We start from the raw sequence: 21735 nt of genomic DNA, 5'->3' as shown, positions 1-21735 counted from the left end.
GCCTGTATCCACGAATCTATCTGTGTCAAGATAAGTACATAAGGCTGTTTTATCCTATGAGTCAATGATGCATGAGGTGGCATGCGTCCTGTCAGTTTAAAGGGGAAGAAGCGCCATAAGGTAGCATGAGGCGCTTCTGGGTCTATGATCCTAAGATGGGGATCAGGAGGCTGTTCTAGGCTTAAGGTAGTACAGCTGGTCTAGACTGCTCTAGATCTATGCTGGTCCAATGTTCTATCGTCCCTGTACATCAGCCCTTTTGAATATCTCTGAAAAATATTCAAGAAATTGCTTGCAGTCTATCAAAATTTATTATAGGGGCTATTTCAGCTGTAGGACAGAGTTGCAGCAGAGTGAGAAAGGAGTGCTAAGAATAAATACTCCAAATTGATAGATAGCATGTCTAGAAGAGTGGCAGAAGTGATTAGAGCAACAGGAGGTCACATGAAGTATCATAATTATAGAGATTGTGTCGATCAAACTGAAAGTCAAAAAAGTATCTCAATGAGTCACCAAATTAAAATAGCCATATATGCACATGATGACATCAGCTTCCCATGCTATAGGGAACTTCAATGAGGCTAACAAGTACAGCTTTATGACACCCCTCTACAGTTCAGTCATATTCCCACACCCTGGCTCATAATAAAGCAATTACTTGAAAAGTTACAAACATTGAACACTTTTTTGAGCCACTGTAGTTATTTATTGTTCATGTGCTGATTGAGATCTACTTATAATATACCACTTGGCCATTGTATATTCTACATGGAACATCATCAATAATGCTCAAACTTGAAACTATTGTCGACCACCCATCTTCTGTAGAGTGTAAATACTGCATTTTGAAGCAACTTGAAGGCAGAATTAGCATTTCCCACACCCTCTGGTTTGGAAGAGAGTCAGTGTATCATCCTATGGTCCTTGAATTTCTCAGGCCATCACTCCATCAACTCTTCCTTGCAAATGATCAAAAATTCAGCTTTCTCCATGTCATGAATATAGGAGAGTCGAGTTTGCAACTATTCTAATTTACAGGTGCTCTCTCACATTCACAGAAGATTCCAACTATGATCACCTTCATTTAATGCTTCAAGATCTTCATGCCTCATTACCTGCACCAGCCACATTCATGTTAGACTTTGGCTAGCTCAGTGATCCTGTCATATATTCCCCTGACCAGTGCTGTATGGCCAAAGTAATGCTACCATGACTGCCAAAGGAAATGTGCAGATTGAATCCCATATGAGTAGTGTGTTTTTTTACATCTAAGTCTTTGAACTGAAGCTTAGCTTATTTGCAAGGCTACGCCCGTGTTAATGGCTCCCCAAGGCATGCTACAACAATGTCATATCCCATATTTCCGGACCTACGTCCGATAATATTCCCACGCCTCATCCGGACCTTCAGATTTCCTATGTCTGCAGTCCTCTGCTCATCCGGATCCCTACACCTCTGTACATCCACATCTGCATATCCACATCTAGATCCCTTTACCTTTGCAGCTAGCCTGCAGTCTTCTACTCATCTGGATCCCTACACCTCTGTACATCCACATCTGCATATCCACATCTAGATCCCTTTACCTTTGCAGCTAGCCTGCATCATTCACCCTTGTCCCATCCCCCTAATGTTATATTTTGCATATCCACACATCTCATCCAGACCACATCCAATCCGGTCCAATCCAATCCTATCAGATGTATAGATACATTTCTGAGCTGATATACGATAAGCTTCTTGATACATAGCCTATCCGGTATTCCTTGTTTCCAGTACCTCAGTTATACTTACCACCAGTATGCTTACTGATCCATTAACCTATGCTTTATTTCTGACTCGCATGTGATAGTTTTGCTTATGCCTTGTACATAGCCTTAGACCTTTGTTTATTGATCTTTCCAGTAGTTACTTAGTATATAAACTCTTGTATATGTACCATAGTTCCTCAGTCTAAATATCATGTTAGTCCTCACACTAGCCTTCACACTACATCCTCATATCAAGTTCTAGTCCTTCAACTTAGTCATTATCCGTCTCAGACCTAGGGAGTAATTCCCTAGGCCAGAGTTCCAATCCTCTGATTCTCTGATCCTCCGCTCATCTGATCCTCCGAATTTTCCAGAAGTCTATCTGGATCTTTCCCACGGTCCTTCGGATTTTGTCCTTGCAGCCTTTCCTCTGTTTGCTTCTACTCAGGACAAGTCCTGAGTAGCCATTACACATATCTGTATCAAGACAAAACATCATCGTAATTTCTGAAAGTTCCTCTGGAACTTTCCCATGCTCATCTGGAAGTTACTTGCACCTGTCCAGAAAGTCCTTCCGAAGTTTCCTTCACCTTCAGACATCTTCGGACTTTCTTCAGACACCAATCTGAAATTAAGGGCACATACTCGGGTAAGGGGTGCAGCGCACGAGCTGAAGCCAAGCCCCTCAGAATCAGTCCTACCCTTGGTGCATGGTCTTAACAATCAACTCCACAGTGGAAACAGTAATCAGTTACTGAATGATGCTGTTGAATAACTCATAGATTATCATACTTGTCTGTACATACAACATATATAAGCATGAAGTGAGTTGATCCTGCTGTACATATTACATAATATGATAAACCCCACTATCATGGAAAGGCATTAAATCTTCATACAAAATATGAACAAAGTTAAAGAATAGTGATAGACATTAGGAACTCCTTGCTTGTCAATTTGCTTGAGGGCACCACATTTGAGAAGTTCTGTGAGATTCTTAGCCTCTTTGTGAATATAATGACCATATACAGTGGCTCAAAAAAGTGTCCCAATGTTTGTAGCTTTTCATGTAATTGCTATATCATGTGTCAAGACGTGGGAATATGACTAAGCTATAGGGAGATGTCGGAAAGGTCTGCATCTCAGCTTTATTTCGGTTCCCTATACCGTGGGAAAATAATGACATTATGTGAAGATATGAGTATTTTAATTTGATGACTCATTGGGACACTTTTTTGACTTTGAGTTTTACTAATGTAATCTCTATAATTCTAGTACTGTGTGTGACCTCCTTCTGCTCCAATCACTTCTGCCACTCTTCTAAACATATTCTCTATCAATTTTGGGTATTCCTCTTTGGTGATTCCATCATACTCTGCTATAACACTGTCTCATAGTTGGAATAGCCCCTATAGTGAATCTTGATATGCTACAAGTAATTTCTTGAGTGATTCTCAGGGGTATTCAATATGGTTGATGTCTTGGGTCTATGTTGAACATGATAGAATAGTAATATTATGGTCTTTAAGTTATTTGGTAGCCAATCTAGAAGGTTGCTCTATAAGACTTAAGATCTCTTAATCACTATATTCTAATTGGAAAGACTGCTGATGCTAATAAAGTGATTAAATTGATGATTTCCATAATTCCTATGACTATCTCTACTCAAATAATCAGACAGACTCTCAAGACAGCCCATCTTAAAGCTATAATCAAGAAAAACAGATTCCTCTGTCTCCAACCTATAAAAATAAAAGACAAGATGCTACTTTCAAGTACAAATATCGGACTGCTAATAGCTGAAAGAGGTTTATCTAGTTAGATAAGGTTAAAATCAATAGGATGAAATCATATGGCAAGGAATTTATATTAAAATAGATAGTGTTACGAACTAGGATAGTTCTAACAGCAAGGGCTCGACAGAGCGTTCGTGTTGCTGAGATTCGTAAAGCCCTTCAAATAAGAAGAGGTTCTTAGACTTAGTTAAAGGAGTGCTTTAACTAAGAGATCGGTTCTGACGACTTAAGATTGGTGGTCTTAAGCGAAGGAAGTTCTGGATGAAACCTAGTAAGATTGAAGTGACGTTCCTAAGTAAAGTACACGTGCTTAAATAGGAAACTATATGCGCACGGACCAGGGCTACGGTGAGATAATAGTACAAGAGTCGAATACGGAAGTAAGACCAAGAAAGGAAAGTTAAGTCGCTAAGGAAAATGTAGGGCATAATGGCAGATACGCGAGAAGTAAAGGAAGTAGAGTGATTGTAACATTACCCCCTCACTAGGGTTGAAGCCACCAGATTCAATCATCCTGGTTAGCGTAGTAAATGGGATCATCCGAGTAATCTAGGGCATCCGGACCTTCGTCTGGTCCGGCTTTCATGCGTTCTAACTCGTAGAGCGCTTCTTCTTCCCTGCATTGGGCGGCATATGTGTCATCCAAATCATTCTCCCAGAGTGCGAGTACTCGGTAGAATCCGTCGTCCTTCCAGGTTAAAGAGGTGGGGGATTCCCCAGTGTAGTGCGGGCAGTAGAGCGAAAGATGGCCTGGAGATAATTCTCGACAGACGCGGCAGTAGTATTCGGGACAATGAACTTGCCTATGCCCGAGCGTTTTGCAGTATCTGCAAACACGATTCTCATCGGGGTTAGAGGAGGTCACTCGTAAGGGTGATGGACCCGGTTTCGGGCTAAGTGCTTCATCTGCGCTGGTAGCGCGTTTCTTCCCTTTATCAGTACGGGAACGCTGGCCTCGTACTCTCTTTCTGGATGGGGCGGTTCGTCGTATAGGATGGTGGACGGCGACATCTTGTCGCTCTGCCTCCGCGATTAGCTCAGCGGGAGTGGCAGGTTGGGTTCTTCCCAACGCTTGTATCGGTACGATCCCATCTGTAAAGGTATGCGAAGATAATGAGTCCGGGATGACGAGCGGGGGATGAATATGGAGTGTAGCCAGTGCGTCGGCTAGATCTTGCACCTCGTAGTGCGAAAGGCACTGGTGGTTTGGGTCAGCAGCGATTTCTTCGCGGGTGGTGGAGAATGCAGTATAAAGATGGGGAGGGTGTTCGATGGTTTCTACGGCGGGAGCGGGGACGGGAATTGCTTGGGGATTTTCTTCTCTTAGGGACGTCATTATGGCTTCCGTTGTCTGCGCGAGATTATTGACCGCAGCCAATAGCTCATTAGGAATGTTAGCGGGAAGAGTAGGTACGGCGTCTTGATAAGAGGGAGGAGGGACTCCATCTGTGGTTGCAGGGTTCGTAGGAGAAGGCGGGCGAGCAACTCCTGCGGTTTGCTCTGCGACGATGTGGATGACTGTTCTAATATCATCTTTAACTTCCTCAGGAATAAGACGCAAAGCAAAGTTGCGTATGCGCCTCTGCATATGCATGAGGCTGTGGCGAACTGTGTTGTCTTCGACGAGGCGGCAGACTCGCTCGATGATTTCAGTGGCTCAGATGATGTTGATAAGGATGTTAATGGAGTGGGCGTTTCTTCCGAAGAGAACTCTAGTGAGCTCAATAGCATGCTGGGGGCAGAGGAGTGCTGCCTCGATGAGGGTAAGGTCTTCAGCTTGGGTGATGAAGGTTTCGTATCGTTCGTCGTTGGAGTCGAGGGCGGCAGTTTCGAAGGTAGAGTGGTAGGGGAGTGTGTAGGTAGATGTGGGGAATGGCATATCAGTTGCAGGTCTTGTATCTGGGTGAAAACGATGTCGTCGAGGTATTGGGTGATTTCAAATTGCGCTTCTGACTTTATAGGCTCTAAGGGTCTCTTCGGCATTTTCCAGATTCTTTTCGGGGATCCACTCGTTGCTAGCCGAAGAATACCCTTTCCATGATACGAGATATCGACGGCGATTTCCATTTCCTTTATGTGCGAGGATTGCTTCTATTTCATATTCTTCTTCTTCTTCGAGAACATCAGGTGGTGGTTCTAGAAAGTTCGGACCGTGTACGTCATTTTCATGATAGGAGGATAGCTGCGAAGCGTGGAACGTGGGGTGGATCCTCCATTGCGGCGGTAATTGGAGCGTAAACGTAATAGGGGATAGCACGGCCGTGATAGTGAACGGGCCGTATCTTTTGGGTGCCAGTTTCCGGGATGGGAGTTTTAGTCTTAAATTGGCAGCTGACAACCATACCTTATCTCCGACTTTCCATGGTTCGTACTTCTGTCCGAAGGATCTTTCCGCCATGCGTTGCATAGCAATGTTATGACAGGAGACGGCTTCTTCTCTTATCTTTTGAAGAATTCTGACTCGTTCCTTAGCAGCGGGAACGTCTGATTCCGGAAGTAAGTGTGGGAGAGCTTTCGGCTCGTATCCCATCATGATAAAGAAAGGGGATGCATCCTTTGCGGAGTGTCTTCTGTGATTGTGAACAAATTCTGCCATAGGGAGATGTTCCACCCATTCAGAAGGATTGTTCTGGCAATACATACGAAGATACGTTTCGAGTTCCTGGTTTAATCGTTCGGTCTGTCCGTCGGTTTGTGGGTGGTAGGCAGTGGAGGGGGCTAAAGAATAATCTAGGAGTCGTGCAAGTTCGATCGAGAATCTGGATAGGAACTGTGGTCCATGATCGGAGATTACTTTGTCATGGAGACCAAACCTTTTGAAAACGTGTTTTAAAAATAGCTTCGCCACTCCTTCCGAGGTAATTGTTTTATGGCAAGGAGTAATGATCACCCCCTTACTAAGCCCATGGTCTACCACGACCATGACACTATCAAAGCCAGAAGAAACGGGCAGATCAGTAATGAGATCGACGGAGATCTGGGAAAAGGGGCGAGTAGCCATAGTGCTGATAGGGTGTAGGGGTGGGGTCACAGGGTGAGTGTCCACCTTCATCTGTTGGCAAGTAGCGCAGCCATCGACGTAATGGCGGATATAGGTGCCCATACTGGGCCACCAAGCTTCCCGCTTGACGAGTTCTTCGGTTTTAAAATGTCCGGGATGCCCAGCAGAAGGGTGATCATGATGCTTCCGTAGCAACTGCGGACGATGCACGGGAGGAATATAAGCTCTATTTTTGTAGAACAGAATATCATGAGGAGTAGTTGCCATCTGGCCTGCCTTCTGGATAGGCATTCTGCTTTTGCGAAATAGAGGAGGTTCATATGATCAGTAAATACAATGACCGGTTGTGGATGTCCTTCGAGGTAGTGTCGCCAATGGGTGAGGGCGCGGATAATAGCTAACAGCTCGCGATCATGAATGGGGTAATTCCTCTCAGCAGGGCTGAATGACTGCGATAGGTATGCACACGGGTGATAAACGCCATTGGTGTCAGTTTGCAGCAATACCCCTCCTGACGCGACAAGAGAAGCATCCGTAGCGATGGCGAATTGATGGTGGGGGTCGGGGTTCTGAAGAACAGGGTGCGAAGTGAAGCATTCTTTGAGCTTCTCGAACATTTGCTGGCACAGGGGCGTCCAAGAGAACGAGACATTCTTCTTTGTTAGGTCGATAAGGGGTCGAGCAATATCCGAGTAGTGGGAAACAAAGGTTCGGTAGAAGTTACAAAAACCCAAAAAGGATCGAACATCTTTAACTGTTTCAGGGATGGGCCAGTCCTTGATGCCTGCCGTCTTCCCTTTATCCATTTCTACACTTCCTGGTTTGATAATCATTCCAAGGTATTCCACTTCCTCCGCGTCGAACGTGCATTTCTCCGGTTTGACAAATAACTTTTCTTTTTGAAGTTTGTCTAGAATAATGCAGGTTCGTTGTTGGTGTTCGGTGGTTGTTTCAGAGAAGATGAGCATATCGTCCATGTAAATGACGAGCCATCCTTCGTTGAGTTCAGCTCTGAACGTATCGTTCATATACGCTTGGAAAGTGGCTGGAGAATTGCATAATCCGAAGAACATGACCGTGGGTTCAAAAAGTCCTTCTTCCGTGATGAACGCGGCTTTCCACCTGTCATCCGGATGAATCCGAATGTTATTGTATCCGGATCGAATATCAATTTTTGTGAATATTTTTGCGCCATGTAATCGTTCAACCAAAGATGATGGGAGTGGCAGGGGATACGCGTTCTTGATAGTCTGGTCATTCAAGAAGCGATAGTCCTGGCATGGTCTGAGTTCTCCGCTTTTCTTTCCTACGAAAAAGAATCCGCTTGCTTGAGGGGATTTAGATTTCGTGATGAACCCTTTGGCAAGATTTTCCTCGATAAATCTTTTTACTGCGTTTCGTTCGTTGTAGGAAAGGGGGTAAATTTTGGACGTCTTGGGAATAAATCCGGGCTTCGTTTCGATACGATGGTCGATACCAGGTCTTTTGAGGGGTAGTTCATTCAAGCCGTTTTTTGCAAATACGTCAGAGAAATCATGGAGATACTCCGGTACCAATTCTTCAAAAGTTTTTTTTCTTTTTTCTTTTTCTTCTGAGGCGAACTCCTGTGCTTTGTTACTAAACTTGGATGACTCTTCGATTTGTCGGAGATATTCTCCTTCGTCCATAAGTTCGGTTAGAGATGATGGTGACGTACTCCAAGCGTCTTCTTTTGTATTGAATTTCTTAGTGAAGAAGGTTTTCTGTGGTCGAGAGGTTTGCTTGACATATTTCTCGATTTCGGCAGATTTTTCTGTTGCCGGAAGGGATACCGTTTGTTTGGTCCAGTCTATAGCGGGGTTCATGGCTCGGAGCCAGGGGATCCCTAGTAGGATCTGGTCCTTTTCTCCTAGTTTGGTAATGTTGAATTTTCCTATCATCATCCTTTGGTCGATTTGGACGATCAGCGTGCAATACCGTTCTACCGGTCCGCTACTGAAGTAGCTTCCATCGGCGGTTTTAATGTAAAAAGGGTTTTCGAGTTTCTTGGTTCCGATGTTATGCTTTTTTACGAAGTCCTCGGAGATATAGGTTCCTGATGCTCCGGAGTCAATTACTGCGGTGGTTTCGACGTTTTTCTGACGTGTTCGGGATACGAGGGTTATGGGGACACGAAGTTCTTTCTTTTCACCAACTGTTCGTATTAGGCGTACAGGTTTTGCTGGAGATGCTATCGTCGATATAGGTCTCCGGTTTAAAAATCCTCATCAATTCTTCTAGCTTCTTCTTCCTCTACCTTCCTCACTGCTGGGTAGGGGGCTTTCTTCTTCTGTGGACATTCCCGTGCCCGATGTCCGATCTGGTGACAGTTGAAGCATTTTACCGTCTTCATGTATTCTTGTTTGGCTTCGTCGGTGATCCGATCAATAACCATGGCATCCCTATCTCTGGCAGGGATGTATCTTTGATCTCCGCGACCGTTCTTCTTCTGGATTTGTCGCGAAGGAAACCTGTTTCTCCGAGCTAACAATCTTGCGTAGCAATTATCCAGATCGACTACTGCAGCGATGTAGTCATCAAGGCTCTTGGGTACCCCTCCTGCGTTGAACATCTTGGTTAGAAGTCCTCCGTTGAGGCCGTTCTCGAAATGATAGATCTTCATATGTTCTTCTTTGATTTTTGCTTGGGTAAGCAACCTTTGGAAGTCTGCAATGTACGTCTGCAGGCCTTCTGGGCCTTGTCTTAGTTCCAGGAGTCGTGCTAACGCGGTCCCAGATGGGTCAATCGGTCCGAAGGCTTTGTCAAAGCTTTCGTTAAATTCTTTCAAGGTTCCATAGCCCTTCTTCTGTCCGGTTGAGTCGATGTATTGGGCCTCTGCGAGGAATTCTTCTTTCCATGACCTAGCATTTCCTTCGTTCATGAACGAGGAGATGAAGATCACTTTCTGAGCGTCGGTTTTATAGATTTCCGAGTTGATATCAATGTAAGCATTGCATGAGAGCATGAATGACTTGGACTTGTCTCTGTCGCCATCGAATGTAGGAGGATGGTTGATCTTGAATTCTGTAGTCTTGGATGAGGTCGACATGTTTAATGGTGGTACAGGAGTACCAAGGTTCAGGGCTTGGAAGGTAGGGGTGAGTGAAGTCAGATTGTCAACCTTTTCTTCGCCTGCACTAGCTGTCTTGCTCAGTCAGGATTTTTCTGTTCTGGTTTCGAAGTTTCTTTGACATGTATGGATATAGGTGTCTAATCCGACTTCAATCTTTTGTTACGAACTAGGATAGTTCTAACAGCAAGGGCTCGACAGAGCGTTCGTGTTGCTGAGATTCGTAAAGCCCTTCAAATAAGAAGAGGTTCTTAGACTTAGTTAAAGGAGTGCTTTAACTAAGAGATCGGTTCTGACGACTTAAGATTGGTGGTCTTAAGCGAAGGAAGTTCTGGATGAAACCTAGTAAGATTGAAGTGACGTTCCTAAGTAAAGTACACGTGCTTAAATAGGAAACTATATGCGCACGGACCAGGGCTACGGTGAGATAATAGTACAAGAGTCGAATACGGAAGTAAGACCAAGAAAGGAAAGTTAAGTCGCTAAGGAAAATGTAGGGCATAATGGCAGATACGCGAGAAGTAAAGGAAGTAGAGTGATTGTAACAGATAGGACAATCATTAAGATAAAGAAAAGTTAAATAAACACCTTAAGTTTCAAGACAAAACTTGATGGTATAGGACTATATGAGATAAAATGGAGTGGGAATCTTCTATGAAGCAAAGGGGAGGATGAATACAGAGTAGTAAATACTCATTTGACAGGAGTGTCTGCTAAGAAGCATGCAGAAGTTATGAGTTAATGAAGAAGATACTGTTTTGTGATAAGACAATGACCCTAAGTATACCTCTAAATAAGCCACCAATAGCTTGCAAACCATGATATTACTATTCTATCATGTTCAACATAAACCCAAGACATCAACCATATTGAATACCCCTGAGAATCACTCAAGAAATTACTTGTAGCATATCAAGATTCACTATAGGGGCTATTCCAACTATGAGACAGTGTTATAGCAGAGTATGATGGAATCACCAAAGAGGAATACCCAAAATTGATAGAGAATATGTTTAGAAGAGTGGCAGAAGTGATTGGAGCAGAAGGAGGTCACACACAGTACTAGAATTATAGAGATTACATTAGTAAAACTCAAAGTCAAAAAAGTGTCCCAATGAGTCATCAAATTAAAATACTCATATCTTCACATAATGTCATTATTTTCCCACGGTATAGGGAACCGAAATAAAGCTGAGATGCAGACCTTTCCGACATCTCCCTATAGCTTAGTCATATTCCCACGTCTTGACACATGATATAGCAATTACATGAAAAGCTACAAACATTGGGACACTTTTTTGAGCCACTGTAAACCACCGTAAAATGTGTGCAATGGGTCCTGAGAGATTGTCTTATGAGGGTTTGAGTTTTCCAATCTCCAGAAGACATTCTGACAATAGTATGATTCAGAGTATGCAAGCATCAGGAATTCAGGCTGGACATGATTTTTATAGATATTTCTGATAAGATCAAATCAAATATACACAAATTATATAGAAAGGCAAAGTAATGCATGCACATTAGCATGACAGTATCAATTGACAGAAAATTGCAAAAAAGCATAATTTTGACGAAAAAATATATGTCTCACAACTGTGATACCTCATAGATAAACTATTGAAGGAAGTATGGCGTCTCTCCAATATAGTGGTCACCTTTTGTCTGAGCTTGCCTGCATGATGAATAAATACAATGCCAAGGAATTACAAATCATGGTTTACAGGAAGTTGTAAGAAAATTGTAATTCTGATGAAAATATATATGTCTCACGACTGTGATACCTCAGAATAAACCATTGAAGGAGGTATGACATCTCTCCAGTATAATGATCATCCTTTGTCTGAGCTTACCTGCATGATGAATACTTGCAGTGCTAAGGAGTCACAAGTCATGGTTTACAAAATTTCCTCATATTTATACAGTAAAGGTCATTGCCAATTGTCATGACCCATGCAGGAAGTACCTCAACAAAAGTTATAACACTCTCAAAATATTTACAGCGTGTGGTCATTAATAACCTGTACAACTTTCATATAATCGAGCCGTTGAATGAATACATATGAATAAAGAAAGTGTGGGAAAGCTATTTACAAAATAAGTATGGTGACATGGTTCTATGAGAGCTCCCCATTGTGGACAAAGAACAAGGTTGAGCAGAGTAAGGGTTTCGGTCTGTGAAGACATGCAGGGTGTATTGTGGGTTATTACGTGCCAGGTAATCTGCCTGTCTATTTAATGTCTAATGAGCGAGCTGGGTCGTGTAAGCAGCAAGTCCATCAAAAAAACTCACCAAAGGTTGTGCATCCAATAGCACTCATCTACCAAGAGTCTGCATCTTCCACAATTTACCAAGTTGGTGGATAGTTTATTACCTTCAAAACAAATCAATCAGATAGGTGACATTGTGTACTGTGTACCTTGTACTACAGCAATAACATGCTCTGCAGTTGAAAGAGGGCTTAGAAATACAGGTGATCCACGGCATTGTACCTAGGATAGGAAATGCTCTAGCGTGGTGCCATCGGGAGCCATAATCACATGATCTCATTCATGATGATGCGCGACTAGTGTGAGCTGTTAATGGAAGGATTGGCTTCTGAGGTCAGGAAACATGGATGGCTTGATGAGGTTTAATATTTCATGTTTCTCCTCTGGCTGTCGAAGCCATATAGGAGCAAGAAGTATTCACGTCCCATAGCGAGTCTGCCAACATCAATGCTCCTTTAGAACTAAGGGCCAGCAAAGAGGAACATACACGAGTGGATTGTGTGAGGTTCTCTACATGGTAACTGGCATCATAACTTGTAAGTGAGATGAAGGTTAAATGAGTCACTGCTGGCACCTCATTCGTGATCATGACTGCCTAGTCTAAACCAAATGAGAGATCGCTCGGAAAAAATAGGGCTGTGGACTGTAGCAGTCTGTCATGCCAGAGGCACTTGACAATCGACAATACATATTTGATGGCAACTGCAGTCTGGTCAGTGATCGCTTGCAATGGAAACGAGGCCACTCACATATTGGATTCCCATACATGAACAACGAGATAGTGACTCAGGGTGACATAGTTATAGCAAGCCTACCAGTGGCTCAAATGTTGGATCTCTCCATGAGCAACATTCCAAGGACAGTGCAAGCTGGAGGGTCCTGCTCAACTTAAATCAGCCAAACGAATGATGATACTCTAAGAAGCTACCAACCGTGACATCTAGGGATGAAAGGGGAGGTGAAGTGGGACGAAGATATATACCTACCATACTACTGCGGATAGTAAATCAATCATTCTGTGTCGTGTATGTCCAACTGAATCTTGATGAGATTCACTGGTCACATCAGTAAGGAACTGTAGCTTTTGGCAGACAGTTGAGTCATATCCGGTGTGTACTCACGTTCCATGCGGCAACAACTTCAAGTTCACACACAAGCTCAAACAGTGTCACATGGAAGCTGAGGCATTCATGTATATTGGACCAATATTGGACTACATAGTAGTGTTTATATAGAGCACAAGGGTATTGAACCCCATCATTGAATCAGTCCAGGCCCAAAGCTGGCCATCGTCAATGGAATCATGAGCCCTCCCCCAACAACAAGGATCAGCCCGCATCCTATCCTTTCGGACAAGGGAAGGCCAAATTCAACAGTGAAGATCCCTGCTAGAACTCCAATGATGGCAAATGCCAAACTCTAGTGCGCCTGTCAGTAATGACTCATTGTGATGAATACCTTATTTCACCTCATCAGGAATGTGAACATCAGTATACTCACAAGGATCACAAAAGTGCCCATCTCCTCTTGTAAGTAATATGCCTATCCAATCGATATTGTCAGACCAGGCTGCAAACAAAAAAAAGAAGATGATCGCACTGAAAAGTCAAGGTATCTCAAGCTTTGAACCAATTGTTGTGCAATTGTGCACCCGATGATGCTGTAGACACAGAGAATGAAGGAGATGGAACACAATGCCTTCATAGCCAGTTGTGTACCTAGACCTGGAACTGCAAGGATGCTGGCGTTGACCGCCATAATGACACTTGCCTGTCAGACAAATAGTAAGTGTTCTCAATTAGGCCACAATGTAGCACTCACCACGGTAGTTTGAGCTTTGGCCTGGGCGCTGAAATCATCAGTAAATCTCCTGATGTCCACCCCATTTATGAGACCATCAACATAAACATGTTTAAGACGATCTAGCATTAGGAATGGAATCCAAAACATAGCAACTGCAGTGCCAGTCAGGAAGGGAGACTTTTTGAGGGGTCCACGCTTCCCGGCCACCGAATGCACATCAAGCGCACTTCGGGTTGGCCATGGTGATTTAGGTATTCGTGATGGCCTTCGAATATTCAATCAGGATATGTCTGGTATGAGAAATAGCATCATACGGAGAATATATGCTAATCTGCCTGTTCAAGATAAATTTATAGTTCCAGTCTTTCCAAGGCTCACGTACCATAGATGACGGTACATGTTCCATCCATAGCTCCATCGTGTCTTGCAAAGTCCTCTGTTTTGGTCGTCAACTTGAAGATGTAGCTTGAGATCAGCGTGCATGCCTACAGCGGCCATTTCCTTCATTTCGTCGGTGTAGAGAATCATGCCTCTCATGGTGTGATATGGCGCTTTACACTAGGAAGTATACAGCACAAACTTGCAGCATCATTCTGTGTGCTATCTGCAGCAATTCCTATATGAGGCACAGCTTTCCCGCGCTTCACGATGTATATGCGCGCGCGCGTTCCCGCGCTTGAGCGCCTTATAGCACCAGCCATCTAGAAGCATCCATCCACTGTCCACCAAGCCCTCTAGTGCGTACATTTCCATTTCTTTTATTAGCATATCATTCCACCATTATTTTTATTATGGTTTCTCACTCATATATATCTTTGCATACCTACTCGGTAGCGCTTCGGCTCCGCATGACCACGCTTAGGCGCACTATATAAGCGCCAGCAGTACATACTATTAGGGATCTGACTTTTCCTACTTTGCACTTTTCACCTTACTTTAGTTACTTTCCACCCACTTACTACCTAAAAACTCGCAGTAGAAATCTATTTGTTTACACTTCACATCACTCTTCTCTTATCTTATATCATATCATCACTTAAGTTTAGTCTCTCTTATTTCCGCTTATGCGCGCGCGTGTTCCCGCGCCTTGCGCGCATCTGCGTTTTCTCACGCTTCGCTTCCGCGCATACCCCTAGATCTTCGCTGTACTCACTTCCCCTTTAGGGTCGAACACACTTGTCTCCTCAAGTAACGCAGACTAGGCAACACGCGACCTTACAACTTTTACAGATACAGTCAGGAGCATCATTTGTTCCTCTTTGTATTGTAGTTTCTACATCGGATTTCCAAAATATCAAAGCCGCCATTGAGCGTTCCATGGTGGATGCTTCTATTTATTCCTCAGGTTCGTCTTGTTCAGGCGCTATAATGCTGAAGAACTCACCCACACGATACCAATTCAACTTAATGCACAAAGTTCTGACGTCCTGGAGAGGTATGTCAATCCCATGGGGAAAGTACTTGGCGTGTTTCCTGGTGCAATTGAAAATGTTTGCTTCCATTAGAATGGTGATCTTTAGCTCACCAGTACTGAGCCTCCAGTTCGAGTCCTGTCCAAAACAAGTTCAATAACAAAAACCACAAAAAAAATTGACATAATTTTATGGTTCCAGTGCCGCGCCGTTGTACATTCCTGGAAAAGAATATAGCCATCCACCAGTTCTAGCCAGGCAATGATCCTTCTCTCCAGAACCACGTAGTAGTATATATAGATGTCTATTCCTCTCATTCGGAGCGGCTTGACTACTAGCAACCATTTCCTGCCGTTTAGTTTGGATCTTGACACCTTGATCTACGACTCGAGCCTCTGGAGCTGTGCATCTGAAAATTCCGTCATGTTAATTTCCGCATACAGTGGCTCAAAAAAGTGTCCGAATGTTTATGCATATTTAGGTAATTGGACAATGGCAAGCTAGGACAAAATGATAACAAAATGGTATAGGGACATGTCTGAAAGCCCTATATTCCAGCTCGCATTTGAGATAAATACCGTGGGAATACAACCATATATGGGCAAGATACGGTAATTTCAAATACATGACTCATTCGGACACTTTTTTGACTTTTTATTAAAATTACAAAGTCAGACCATTCATACATTATATTCTTAATTAAAGTGGTGTCATAATACTTATGTGGTCTGATTTTAATATTATTTGAATATATAAACTCACATAATATCATGAAATTCAACATAATCATCATGAAACCCATCTCTTCTGCTCAAAAGGATAATATCCTTGTTCTCTGTACCTCTGGTTTATCTACTAGGCAAATTGCCTCCAAAACTGGTCTTGGCAAGTCTACTATTGCTACAGTCATAAAGGAACACATGCCAGAGAAGGAAAATCATAAAATGGGATGTCCCCCCAAGCTTACTCCACAGAATAAAAGGGCTATTGTTCACCAAATTCTATCTGGCAAGGCTTCAAATGCTACTCAAGCTACCAAGTTCATCAATTCCATCATCTCCACTCCTGTCTCAACCCAAACTGTCAGAAACACCCTCAAGGCAGCCAATTTCAAGGCTGTAACCAAGAAGAAAAAACCTCTTCTCTCTGCAGCTCATAGGAAGAGAAGGCTGGCCTTTGCTTTAAAGCACCAACATTGGACTGTGGAAGACTGGAAGAAAGTTATTTGGTCAGATGAAACAAAAATCAATAGAATGGGGTCAAATGGCCAGGAATATGTATGGAAAAAGGCAGGAGAACCATTAGGAGAAAGGGAAGTTAAGGGTACACTGAAGTTTGGAGGAGGAAATATGATGGTATGGGGTTGTATGGGATGGAATGGTGTGGGGATTCTTTGTGAAGTAGAAGGAAGGATGAATGCAGAGCAGTACATCTCCATTCTAGAGGAGTGTCTACTCAAAAGCATGCAGGAGTCAGGTATTGATGAAGAAGACATTATCTTTCAACAAGATAATGACCACAAGCACACCTCAAAACTGGCTACAAAATGGTTTGAAGACCATGATATCAATGTTCTATCATGGCCAGCACAGTCTCCAGATCTTAATCCCATTGAACATCTCTGGGAATTACTCAAAAGACTACTTGCTGCCTATCAAGATCCTCCAAAGGGGCTATTTGAACTATGGGAGAGAGTTGCAGCAGAGTGGGAAAAGATTGCTAAAGAGGAGTGTCAGAAATTGATAGAAAGTATGCCTAGGAGGATTGCAGCAGTTATTAAAGCCAAGGGGGGTAATACCAAGTACTAGAATTATAGAATAGTCTTGGTTAAATATAAAGTCAAAAAGTGTCCGAATGAGTCATGTATTTGAAATTACCGTATCTTGCCCATAGGTCACGTAACGACCGATTGGGTAAACTGCTGCATAATTCAAGTAAGCTGCCGGAAGCATTACACTACGCAGTCTTACCGAATTGAACCACTTATCTACTTCTCTCTGATAGTATCTGTTACTTACTCGGTGTTACAAGTAACATCGGCTACATGGCCCCCCTATCATTTTTCCCCTTCGTCCTCACCCTCGTATGCCTCCGGCTCGTACTTCTCTACCGACTATCCGTTGACCAGATCCTCGGGACCGTTCCCGTCCCTCATCCCCCTCCTATCGCACCAACGTGCGCACGTGCCTTCGGGCTATGACTCGTTCTGACTCGTGCCACCAATGTGGCTTTCCTTATCTTGTCTTATCTTTCCTTTGACTCGTGCATGCTGCACATTGTATCATTTACCGTTGGCTCGTTCCAACGTTTCTCGGTCTCATTCCGCATTCGACCTTACATCACTAATCAGGCTCTGCTACCAGCGTACCTATACCCTTTCCGTTTCCCCTTTGCCCTTACCTACAGTACGGTAGCCTTGCCCTTAACCCTTTCCACTTAGTATAAGTAGTCGGTCATTTTGTACTAGATTCCCTAACTTGAATCTACTCAATCTTCCCTCGAACATACTTCCCTCTGAAGCCCCCTCAGCTTCAGTCTCTAGTATCTTTTCTTAGGTGCTCATCGCGCCTAAGTCTACCTCGATCGACTACCTCATCGTTCGGACAAGACTGTCCTTACTTTGAGAACGTCAGTGACTTTGAAGACATCCGTCTTAGAAGTCACGTGACACGCGCGTCTCTGATATCTGCCGACTCGACGTCGCCAGTCTCAGTCGCTATACCGGACCCTTCCGGTTACGTCACGAACATTAGCGGACGACGCCCCTCTTAGGGCTCCGCATAACAGATCTATTTGAGTGCGTAACACTCGGAGGCGGTCATACAATTTTACGTTACTTACCACTACTTTTCCGTCTTTCACTAGCAACGGTCCATGAGCACCTGTATGTGGTATGCGAGCCATTTATATGTTTGTATGATGTGTGAGGGATCGGCAGAATTGATTCAGGGGTGTGGTACCTTAAGATCTCCCGAAGTAGTTGAGTTTGTGCTGAGTTGTCATAATCAGATCTTATAATGCTGTGGCAAATAAAGATAAACAATTCAACATTTGCCTAATTAGGCTGTATGAGTCTCTGATTCAAATTAGTTGGACGACGTCGACCTTTGACCCGTCATCTCAATATTGCTAGCCCCTCCTCATCATTGTTCTACTTGGTGCAATCATCTTAAGCCCGGTATGTTGAAACTATCCAGAAGAAGGTGGTATTTTGGGATACTGCTGTTTTATTGGGTGTGTTACTCTTTTCCCCTTATTTCTTTGTCTTCTGGACTCTAAATATCTCCTCTTCGCCTGACTGCGCCATCAAGAACCTCCCAGTGCCCTTACAGCCTCCCCAGAACTCTCTTTTCACCTAACCACACCCTCCAGCACCCACTTTATTTTGCTTTCGCTCATGCCAACTATTCTATATCTAACCTCCCGCTATCTTTTGAATGCTTTATGTCTGACTGTAAGTACTTGAGTCCTCCCTATTCTACATCATCTCATACCCTCACCCTAGTAAACTCAAGGCCTTCTTCAAGCAACCTGTCCAGCAGCTCTACGATGTCAGTCTCGTAGTCACTCTTATGTCTCATGCTACCATTATTAGTCATATTGATTCGGGCAAGTCAAGCTCTGAAAGGTTTGCATTGTTCACTACTAGCGACTTCTTACTGATGCATAACAGTATTCGAAGTAGATACCTGTGAGGCTCAGCGCCTCTGTCTCTTGTGCCTCTCCCACATGCTGCGACCACCCTGTACACCTGCGCATGCAGTGTACCGCAGCTTTCCTCAGCCCACTGCACCCTCCCCCTGTTACCAAATTATGCACTCTCTTGCACTGATAGCATTAAGCTCCTCTCGACCTCTTGTCTTGAATCCTTATTTTGTTAATGACATTGAAACAGGTCAAATAGATTTCATGTGGTTAATTTTTTGTTCTCTATTCACATATGACAGGCAGAACAAAGTAATGGGCTCATTCACAGTGGTATGAATGGAGTGATGGGCCCAAGCAGATACTACCTCATATATGGCTGAACCGATGCTGCGGCGATATGGCGCCCGAGAGAGCCCATATCATGTCCACTGAATTGAGTAGGCCTGGACCTCGTACGTGCGGCGGATGGGTGGGCCTGTAGCACCACTTTCATGAAAACCGCTGGGCCCTGCTCATGATCTCGGAGCTCATAGGCTGGCCCCATAATATGACCACAGCCCCAAGGGCCCATATGCATTCCTCTGGGCATCTGCATGAGCCCAGGGAACTCACAATTGTATACCGTCTGGCCTACGCCCTGTAGGGCGGCAGGCAGGTGGACCCAATGACGTGAGATCAATCCAACAGGCCTACCCCCTCGCGTCGAAATATGCATATGGGCCCGTGGACCTACTGCCGGTGGCAGGATGTGGCCCAAGAGTGTCTTAAATCAGGGGTGGGCCCACATCACATCACACGAGCAGAATGGGCCCAGTCCTGGCTAACGGGATTAACAAGCAGGCCCAGTGGGGTTACACTCAAAGCAGCATAGTTCAGATGTAGATGTCAATGAAAATGTCAATTTCGATGCAGACGATGATCACAATATCCCAATAGACCTTCTGGCAATGATCAAATACCCTGGACATTCACGTCCAATCACGAATTACTTCAGAATCGCCAAGTTCCTCCAGTACAGGGAAATTGGGACGGTCCCTATGCCACTGCGTTTGTTTGTTGTCGAACACACAGGATTTCACTTCGCTTATGACCCCTCCATTAGAAATATATCTGTTGATGATGCTGCCATCAAGTTTGACCTTGCTGACTTACGACCAGCCATTGCCAATTTTCTTTGTTGTGAGGATACTCATGGGAGAGATCATGTCCATACTATTGGGGGGGCTAGAAGAGCTGGACCCGCTGCTTCACTTCCCTTTGACACACTACAGGTCTGGTTTAAACTTTGGCTGCAGGACACTGAATTCCACAACATTAGCATCATACGGCCTGTGCAAACCTTCAACTGTGCATCCCCTTCTGATCCCTGGACCTCTGGCTGGTATGATATGGTTATCATTAACAATGATGCGGGATGCTTATGGCCCACAAGTGGTCTTCATGGTACATTATGCTCTCATGTCGCACTGAATATTTACTTATTGTCAAGTCACAGGTCATACTATCAGTCAAATCAGGGATATCATGTGTCCTATTGGAAAGAGTGGCACGAATTGGTCATGGAAGGACTGTTTTCTGGTATATGTGCATCACTTTGACATTGTTCCTCAAAGCTCCAGCACCAATGATTGTGAGCCAAGTACGCAGCTCCACTTTCTCAAATGAGCGAAGCGCTCAAATGGTACTTGGGTGACATCATACCCATGACACAGCTTAGATCACCTGTGAACCTTGTCCCTCGCTTCGGTGCAAGTGCGGACAACCGTCTCACCCCGTATAACAGCATGGAGCATGCTTCACAATTTTGGCTCAAAAAGTATTGGGACAAGAACACGTATCTTCCTCTTTCTATGTAGCTTTTGATGTGGGGTTACCTTGTTTCTTACAACTTTCATACTATGCAACAAACAGATTGGTTGAGCGGTCTAGCCTTTGGTTATTCTAGTCTGTTTTATTCTTAGATCACTAGTTCTAAGAATTCTGTCACTATGTGGCAATAAGCTCGAGCGCCTATTGTTTGTCCATTGTTCAAGTACAAAAAATGGCATTCTTTTCAGGACCATTGACAACGGAATCAAATTATTGTCGTTGGTGTCTATCCCAGAAGTCATCGACATTCACACTATGAACAAGATCACGTCCAACGAGCTTAATTGTCTAGTCACTCACGAGGGTTCACCAGAGGCCTCACAACTGCTTGGACACCTACTTTCTGAAATATTCCAGCCTTTCACAGAACCTCTTCTGGATGTATGCGACCTTAAAATACCTTTCGGAAAAATTATTCATTGTAACAATCACATCAATCAAAAATTTAGCAAGACATCACCAGATATCCCCATGCCACTGTATGACACTGAAGCAAAGACTTGGAATTGGGCTCTTCCAGTTGACCCACCTGGAGATGATGATAGCAGCCTTCCGAGTCAGGTCAAGTCATCGGAGAGCAACAATCCACAGGAAGCAACCCACAAAGAAATTTTTGCAGCATTTCTCAATGCTCTGGTTGGCTGCTTGGCGGTGTCACAGCCCAAACTAGTAGCCATGCACTTTGCAACTAGCTCATGGAGTCTTGATGTATGATCACTCTGGTGGTGCTGTGTCCCCTCGCTTCTATATCTACACACAACCTGACATATTATTGCATATCATCGCAGCTATTACTTTTGGGAGTCTGGAGTGTGTTGGCTATGATCCCACTGTTTCCTTCTCGAGGACTGTTGCAGCACCCCGAAGCAAAGATATCTGCATCTATTGTCCCATCAAAAATGCTTCTGCCCGATGTACTACGACAGATAATGCTGTTGCTGTATCCACCTCCAATTCTCTTTTATTTCCCGAGGATCCCAATGGAGTGTCCAGCGATGCTCTTAAATAGGCAATCTCCGATAACTCTGATGAGTCTTCTAATGACTCTACTCATGACTCAATGCAAGGGAATTCAAGTGGCCCTCCCACACATGACTTG

At 43.9% G+C, this 21735-nt stretch overlaps 2 protein-coding genes across 2 annotated transcripts; one reads left to right on the top strand and one right to left on the bottom strand.

Annotated features, from left to right (window-relative positions):
• Window positions 1-13161: 13161 nt before the first annotated feature.
• On the bottom strand, window positions 13162-14244 carry F5891DRAFT_1194625 (uncharacterized protein; the record flags this gene model as incomplete). The annotated part of the gene is made up of 6 exons (XM_041367974.1): window positions 13162-13323; window positions 13405-13446; window positions 13504-13674; window positions 13726-13972; window positions 14022-14042; window positions 14090-14244. 6 exons carry the CDS (start codon window positions 14242-14244, stop codon window positions 13162-13164), a joined length of 798 nt encoding a protein of 265 aa, XP_041220683.1.
• A 6647-nt stretch (window positions 14245-20891) lies between these two features.
• Window positions 20892-21645, top strand: F5891DRAFT_1194623 (uncharacterized protein; the record flags this gene model as incomplete). Its single annotated transcript, XM_041367973.1, has 3 exons — window positions 20892-21017; window positions 21090-21272; window positions 21310-21645. The coding sequence occupies 3 exons, from the start codon at window positions 20892-20894 to the stop codon at window positions 21643-21645; spliced, it is 645 nt and encodes a 214-aa protein (XP_041220682.1).
• Window positions 21646-21735: the final 90 nt, after the last annotated feature.

Source organism: Suillus fuscotomentosus (assembly GCF_016647785.1).
Source record: "Suillus fuscotomentosus strain FC203 chromosome Unknown F5891scaffold_71, whole genome shotgun sequence".
NCBI lineage: Eukaryota > Fungi > Basidiomycota > Agaricomycetes > Boletales > Suillaceae > Suillus > Suillus fuscotomentosus.
This window is presented reverse-complemented; position numbering and strand designations above follow the sequence as displayed.